The sequence below is a fragment of the Dermacentor albipictus genome, chromosome 3 (genome assembly GCF_038994185.2).
Source record: "Dermacentor albipictus isolate Rhodes 1998 colony chromosome 3, USDA_Dalb.pri_finalv2, whole genome shotgun sequence".
NCBI lineage: Eukaryota > Metazoa > Arthropoda > Arachnida > Ixodida > Ixodidae > Dermacentor > Dermacentor albipictus.
Genome location: NC_091823.1, coordinates 71,672,556 through 71,680,858, shown reverse-complemented (window position 1 = coordinate 71,680,858; position 8,303 = coordinate 71,672,556). Strand labels below are relative to the sequence as shown.

Genomic DNA, 8,303 nt, shown 5'->3' with positions numbered 1-8,303 from the left:
GCGCTGCTGGCATGGATTGTGCTGGCACTGTTCATGGCCATTTCAGCTCTCTTGTGCACTCTTGCCGGGGCCCTGTGCAATCAGCTCAGGCAGGAACAGCAGTGCCTGGACCTGAGGCAGTTTGGTGCGTAGTGCCAGCTGGCATTTAGCCTCATGATGCCTAAACTATGATAGCTCTCCCAGTGCAAGAATGAATGGAAAGGAATGCAAGGTTGATAAACAAGAATTACACTTTTCTATTCTGATCTCACGTTATCTCCCACACTAGCATATGCAGGTTGAGTAGTGCCCATTTCACACTATACAACTTGTAGTAACATGAGCAATGCTGCCTTTAACCTTTGCACTACCCTTTGTACACCCTTCATCATTCCTGATCTCTTTCCTTGAACATCTCCGAACTTGCAATGAAACGAGGGACGTACGTGCACATCACAATGCATGAAACACTGAGGTCACTATAATCACCTAGAGGGAAAACTGGCACTGTAGTGGTGCTGTGTGCATTGGAATGCCAGGATGTTGTGGGGCTTCTTGGAAAAGCTGGGACATGTCTGGCAAACAGTGTTTCCTCTGTTACAACGGTTCATACTTTACTAAAGCAGCATGTAAAGTGCAGTTTATTATGACGTAAAAGCACTTTTTGTTAGACCATGAGAACTTGGGTTATGCAATTATGTCAAATGTGAATGTTACCAGTGGGCCACTAAAGTTAAAGGAAAAACTGTACTCACTGTGTGTCAATTTTTTTGTCTGTTTTTGTTTACCTCATTTGATATATTAAATGCAAGTTAAAAATAGTGAAAATGTATTATGGGTAAACAGACCTGCTTTGATACACAGAAATGACTCGTGCCTTTAGCCAAGCCAAAGCACATTCAAAACAAACCTTACGCACCCATATTTCAGCGTTCTTGTGGTGACACAGCACCTAGGAAACTTGAATAGATTTCCCTTTAAATAACATTATAAGAAACTTTATAGCACAAATATGCACAATTTTCTCACACCATATCAATCAGTCACTCACTTAATCAATTGATCAATGAATCGATCAATAAACAAATCAATGTACCCACCGTTCGCAGAGTTTCTGGTGAGCCAGGAAACCACACCACTGCGGCACACAGGCGAGCCACTGTTGCTGCTGTGTGGTGCGCAACGCAAGGAGTTCTGCAAAGATTGGGTAGAGCCCTCGGGCTTGCTCCTGTGGCTCGGAGCTGCAGCTGCACTTCTGGTGCTACTGGGCCTGGTGCAGCACCTCATGTGCCTGGCGGCCAACTACGCGCACCTGCGTGACCAGCAGAAGCTGCTTGACCTGCAGCTGCTTCAGGACTTGCAGGACACCGAGATGACCACACTCGGATCTAAGGACCGCTTCTGAGCGACTGCTTGCTGTGATCCGCGTGCATTGCTGCCTTCTTTACCTGTCATAGTAGCTCAGTGGCTGTTACATTCCATCACTCGACATGGGGTTGCGGGTATAATTTCCGGCGTTGGTGGCCACTCTCCAGTGGAAGGGGAATGCGACAAAGTACGAAGGTTTCAGTGCACTTCAAAGGAGTATTGACATATATTTTCGAAGCTGTAGAAGCTCTACCACATGCTTCCTGCACATGAAAGGACAACAGTTGTCAAGTGTTATGGTTAGAAACACATATTTTAATTTGATACTAAAGTTCATCTCAAAATACCACCCTGGTGTCATTGACATTATCATGACATCATGACACCGAGCAAAATTTGTAGATATCAGGTAGAAGTAAGGATAGGTATGATGACATTGCTCATAAAAACGTTAATGAGAGTGCTGCATATGTGTGTTCAGGCAGTGCTTGCACAGCAGTTGCAGAAGCAGTTACAGTTGCAAAAACGAAGCTAGTTAATGTATCTCAACACCAAGACTGCATCCGCATCCCGGGTACGGAAACTGAGACTAGTTCATAGAATACAAGTATTCTAGTAAGTCATTTAAGGCACTTTGACACTTGCGAGTATCTTTTCCCAGGGTTTAGAAGGTTTTGACCTTCATTTAAAAAAAAAAAAAATGGCAAGCTTGAAAATGTCTTGTGAGTACTCCTTTTACAAAAGGAACCAAGTGGCTGAATTAACCATGGAGCTGTCAGATGCAGTGTCCATCATAGCTGCTAGTGTACATTTGGGTCATGAAAAAAGGGAACAATCATTCATTCAATCATATCAGTCAATCATACTGCTTTTTACCTGTGATCTACTCCCCTCCATCCTCTGCCTCTTCCCGGTGTTGCATTGCTTGCCTCTCGATCACAAAGCAAAAACGCATCTGAGAGAAAGAACTGTTGGTTCCACTGTAAGTGTCCTACTAGCTAACGTCATACACAGAAAAGCATGGAGGAAAATGTTGATGTGATGGAAGACTTATCGTACCAGGCTTTTCAATGTGCCACTATCGTCACCATACAACCTTCCAGTAGTTGTAATCAGTACTAGTGACCTCAATGGCAACTGGGTTGTGTACAGGCACTAGGCTTACCGAGTGACAAGTTTTCCGGTGTTATCTTTAAGCAAGTGCACAGACTTGACAACAAGGAGGAATTGACCTCTCGAATTGTTTGAAAAATCCATGCATTAAATATGGTGCTAAAAACAACTTACACAATCCACCATGCGGTGTGTATCAGCACACAGCTTCCTAGCATATTGGCACGTTTCCAAAAATTATCAGTACAGTGAAACCTCGTTAAACCGTTGTTGGTCGAAGCTCAAAAAAAGTACATACTAAATGGTAGTACTGCTTTACCGAAATAGTATGAGATCGCCCACTTACCTGTCAGAAATGGAACTCGGAGAGATTGCGATGAAAGGAGAAAAAACATGCAGTATTTATTCACTTTGCCCGACAAAAGTGTTATTTCTGTTAGATGCCGCTGCGGCTAGCAGCGACGACAGCAGCCTTAAACTTGCTGAAGCTGCGAACCAGCTTTACAGCCAGCCCTCTCTTCTCGGCAAACACTCGCATGGCAGATTCCTTGTTGGTGTTGCATATTCTCCGTGCACGGGCGTCGTAGCGCTGCAGAAGTTGCGGGGCGCCTTTTTCATTGCGGGGTGCTGTTCTCGGTGCGACTGTTGCATTCATGAGGCTGACGTAACTCGCAGCTTCTGCCACTGTCAGGCCTAAATCGCCTCTGCTGTCGCTTTACATGTCATCCTCATCACTGTCGCTAGGCGACACTTCAGCAACAACAGAGGCAACGATGGCCAAAAGTCGAACCTCGTAGCCGACATCTCTTCGTGGTCGCAGCAGCGCTGCCGAGCAACTTCTTCGCATTCCAAATGCCACACACCATAGTCAACAGTAGAGCCCTGTCGCGTGCCAGCGCTGACTTCATGTCACATTCGATAGCACGCACGATGTCCAATCTTTTTTCTATGCAGAATACCCGGCGTCTTTTTTATCCAAGCTTCGGCATGACGCGAGTCCTTGCTTGCATGGCGCAACACCGTTCTCTGGCACGGCGCCGAAGTGATGTTGATGTTGATGTGGCTTCACATGCAAACGTGCAAGGCGATTGGAGGCTGTTCCGATCTCTGAGGCTTGTTGTCCTGCCGCGCCGCCCAATAGAGACGACGCACCGCCGTGCTTGCGCAATTAAAAGTGGAAACACTATGTGTTAATCGATATGTATGCAATAAGCTGGTACGGTTTATGCGGATACAAAAAGCATTATGTTCAATGGCTGCTGAGTCGGGGATTTTACTTTACTACTTTTAAAATGAAACTACTGTTTAAGCGGGTACGGTTTAGCGAAGTTTTACTGTATTGTTGTGCTGGCTTGAACCATGCATGTGAGCAGTGAACTTGCCGCAATCAGTTTGTTGATGGCTGGCGTCTGATAGCTTGAAAACACAGGTGTCATCAGTTGTGGTAGCACCTATGGTGGGGAGAAACTTGCTGGTGGCTTTGTTTTTCGGGTTTTTTTGTTTTGTTTTTTTGCCATTAGATGACACGAGAATGCACCTAGTTTTCATTACTTTGATGAGTTGCTGCATTTCAGTGATTACGTATAGAGCGCAACTTCTTGACCTTATTGTTCATTACTTCATGCTCTTTAATGGAAACCATGTCTAGGACATTGAGATCAGACACATCACCAGTTAGGCTTTCATAAGGCAATATTTCAACCTGTTTCCTTTTTTGCTAGAAGTTCTATGTGTGTTTAACACAAACATTACAGGATAGCAGTCTGGAGCATCGTGGGAATATCAATCAATCTTGATCAATAAGGCAGAGAACATACTTGTGGCCCCTTTTAATCTTTTCTGGGTTAGCGTATTGTTTTTCCCCATTGCAGCTTTTGTTCAGAGCAGTGGTCGTTCAACCTCAAGAACTTTAGTTCACTTTATCGCAGGATTTCCTCTTGATTACTTAAATAAGCGTTGCTCTGTGTTTCTGTTAAATTATTTTAACAAATGCGTTCAATAGTGCATCCTCCCAGCTCGTTTCATTTTCTACTTGTATCAGTTTCAGTACTTCAGCCAACGCAGTGGATAACATTAAAGAATGAATAGTTGAACTTCTGATATTGTCAAGATACAGTGGAAAGCCAAAGTTGGTATGCTAAAAAGTTTGACTCAACTCAGCAGTGACATAACAACCAAGTGGTTATACTTAATTTGTATAAAGTAAGGCTGCCATGTGCACCACTTGTGTAGGCTGCAAAGAAAATTTTATAACCATTGAAAACCAGCATGGTAGGAATTTTCGTCACTTGTATTTCATTTATTCTAGTTACATTTAGTGATGGCACAAGCAGATTAATCATCTGCATGTAACTCGCCAATCTGATTTTGCCGTACTTCGCTATCATTTTTTATCACTTTCTCGGAGAAGGTGTGTCGTCGCCTAAACAGTTTGCATACATAATTCCAGTGGTGTTTGTTTGAAAACCTCGACAGCAAATATTTTAACCTTCATACCAAGGCTACATTATTATGGCATTTCTTTTGTATGTTCCTGAGTGTGTGATGTATAATGGTAAGCCACGTTTACAGGTGGCGTTTGTGCAAAAAAAAAAAATTTTTTTTCTGGTGTTATGAATGGGTGGGGAGGTTCTATGTTTCACATTTCTTTTTGTAATCTCTGGCTCCCTTATTGTCAACATGGGCAACATTTTTGAAAGTGCCCATTTCAAAGAACATGTGCTGTTGTTTCATCCTGTGATGCAGATTTATTTTGAACCTATTTTATTGAGATATAATCAATATCTAAGCAGTTAAAAACCACTCAAGTGATTTCAGGTGTGCTTAAAAAGACTGCTTCATTGCAGCTATCCTCACATTACTGGTGTGCGTTTATAAATTTCAACATCTCTGCCCAGTCAGTGAGTAAGCTAATAGTATACATAAGGGTCCTTTTTATGCTTTGTATTAGCAGGAAACTTGCATAACAGATTTATTACTTTCAAGTAGCCCTGATGGCTTGTTTTGCTTTCTGTAGTAGGAAATCAAGGTCTACAATGTATATTAACCAGCTGGCAATGAGTGCATGACAGTAATGATGCTTTAAAGGGGCACTAAATGCATATATTAAGTCAACATGGAATGTTTAAGTACCATTCCAGAAACTTTGCAACGCTTGTTTCGTGTCGAGAAAAGACTAAGTTTACAAGAAAATTTCATCATAAGGGTCCGAATACCTTTGGCGAAATTAAAATCTCCTGCCACCCAAATGGGGAGTCATCACCATCACCACCCTTTGCTGCCATCGGTGAGTAAAATGGCACCTGACAGACACCGGTATGTTTTTTTTTACACAAAACGCAAGCGCACGGCCATAAAGAAACTGAGCCAAGTCAGAGCGGTGGAATCGCCACTGCAGCTGCTTTTGGTCAAGTGGCGGTGACCGTTCGAGCATCCCATGAGATCACATGCAAGTTGACTTCTGTGCTACTTGCAGTTTGTGCAAGTTTTGCGAGCCAGCAAAACCAGTGCAACACTATGCAATAATGAAACTGCTGAAAGGCGAAAGCGTGGGCAGCGCAGAGTTGAGCGAAAATGAAACCTTTACGACCGGCCGCATCGTTGCCAAGAGGACCGAGTTTTTTTTCTAAAAATGAACTAGAACTGGAGAAGTAAAATTTTATTTTGTCTTATGATGCAATACAATGATGTTTCTATAACGAATGATTGAGTACTAGTGACAGAATTTAAATGAGGAGTGCCTTTGTCACCGGGCTTGAATGTCCTGCGGAAGTCTCTAATCATGTCCTGCACTTAGCCGAATTTCTCAATTACAAAGGCTCTGTTCGCGATAATATTGACGTCTTGGAAATTGTCGAGCACTAATCTATTACTTTAGCTTGACTTAATATTTGCCTCTAGTGTCCCTTTAACGTGACAGAGAAAGTTTACGTTCATATGATACACGGTTCCAAGACAGTTATGAAATAATTGCAACTGCATGATCTCCTGTTTGAATTTAGTGCGCATGCTTCTAAGAGACGAGAATGCCCATCAGTTATGCTTGCTTAGATACTTTTGAGTTAGTTTCCAGCTCATACGAGTAGTACTTGCAGCTAGCTTATTATAACGTGATTATACTCAAATGGGATACAGTGCAAAGAAAGACTTGTGACCCAGCATACTCTAGAAGTCTCACATTGGTGTGGCAGCAACACCAGTGGCAACTTGGAGACCTCGTCAAGTGTGACAAAGAAAATCTTTAGAGTCGCTTCGATGTGAATAAAAGATACAAGCTCAAAAGACAAAGTAAGCACAGGTGTGTAGCGATACAATGTTGAAGTGTTCTATCCCATCTTGGTGTAGTGTACAGCTGAAGGTTTTATGCAGCAAAGTTTAGCGGTGCTTTTATGTGTGAAAGTCCAGATGTTAGCCGTTGTACGTTAGCGTCTGTGATTCCTTGTGGTTAGTACTTAAGCAAGGCTCATTCACACTCTGACATGCTTGATGTGCTTGGTGCCGGCGCCCAAATCGAAATAAACTGTGCTGCTAGCATCATAAATTTTACTCTCTATATATACACACTGTGTTGTGCACACTGAGGAAGGAAATAAACTAGCAGGGAGAATGATGTCATACTGCCAGCCTTCACAAGGTAGCTCTCTCTGAAGCCGTCGCACGTGTTTAGTGGGCCCAACATGCGACTTTTGAGTCTCGGCATTACTCAGTGAATTTGGCCCAGCGTGTTTGGTTTCAGCTAGGCTTTTATCAGTATATACTTTCTGGGGGTGCTATGTGAACTGTTTTGCACACATTTTCTCCCAATATACTTGTGCAACTTCGGTCATTTTTTGCAGCGAATACAGTTATCTCCTTCGGTGCTGCGAGTGTGGCTGCCGCTGATTGATGTGCGGCAGCCACAGTCTTCTCAGAAAAGCGCAAGCTGAGCAGAACAGTGAGAAGCTAAAACCTACTGTGACATGGGCTGACCTTTTTTGACTCCTAATTTCATCGCATGACAATCCATCCTAGTCTTCCTTCCTCCGTGGTTGCACACACATCGTGTCAAGCTGGCACTCTTTTTCCACTGTCTCACTGCAATCCATTGGGTGCTGGCACCGGGCATGTCCAACACATCGGGGCAATAATGAGACGACTCTCGGTGAATGATCTTGCCCTTTTATTATTTGTTTATATACATTCAGCGCATCTTCAGGCCATTCCACACTAGGTAAGTTTTGAAAGAGGTGCGATTCTGTTGCAGTGTATGGAGTGGCAAACAATGCCTGTGTCTTTCCGTCCAAGGAACCTCTGCTTCGTAGCAGAAAGTTGCCAAGCGTGATGTAGCATTTATTTTTATTGTTCTCATCCCCCACCTTACCCCCTTTAAAGCCAATAAAATGGCAGGCTGTGGTTTATTTACAAAAAGCGATTTGTGCGTGGGAGAAACTGTTGGTGGGGCACTGTGGGCATTGACATGCATGTTCCTCCTGTGAAACAGCTGGCCAGGTTTCCCAGTGGAGACAATGCACTACCATAGTCCTTGGAAAAGCAGCAAGATCCAAGAGACTTGCCGCTACCTTGATTGCCATGGGGTCGCCTGAAGGGAAAAAAACAAATTATATGCCTGTGAGAGAAGTTAACTCACTTTTTGAAGTCTAGTAGGGGCCACTTTGTTGGGCACTAAGCATTTTACCTGTGGATAAATTTACCCAGGGGTAAAAAGTGAAAGCCCGCATAGTTGGTGTTCGAATTCACACCTTGGAAATGGCTCTTTCTGGTCTTTTATTTCCCTGATCATATTGGCTGTCTCCACATGTCATGCAAAATCACGGTATAAAGGAAGAAAAAGAGAGCTCTCTTAC

The 8,303-nt window shown here is 43.3% G+C and overlaps 2 protein-coding genes across 3 annotated transcripts in view; one reads left to right on the top strand and one right to left on the bottom strand.

Annotated features, from left to right (window-relative positions):
* M6 (neuronal membrane glycoprotein M6) overlaps positions 1 to 7,870 on the top strand; it is a 15,111-nt gene extending 7,241 nt beyond the window's left edge. For both annotated transcript variants that reach the window (XM_065430199.2, XM_065430198.2), the window contains exons 3-4: positions 1 to 124; positions 1,089 to 7,870. The exon at positions 1 to 124 is cut by the window's left edge and continues 175 nt beyond it. In XM_065430199.2, coding sequence (XP_065286271.1) covers positions 1 to 124; positions 1,089 to 1,384 — 420 coding nt within the window. In that variant the 3' untranslated portion in view covers positions 1,385 to 7,870. The remainder of the gene's footprint in view (positions 125 to 1,088) is intronic.
* SAK (Sak kinase) overlaps positions 7,835 to 8,303 on the bottom strand; it is a 23,235-nt gene continuing 22,766 nt past the window's right edge. Inside the window, exon 11 of the mRNA XM_065430197.1 lies at positions 7,835 to 8,038. Coding sequence (XP_065286269.1) covers positions 7,858 to 8,038 — 181 coding nt within the window. The 3' untranslated portion in view covers positions 7,835 to 7,857. The remainder of the gene's footprint in view (positions 8,039 to 8,303) is intronic.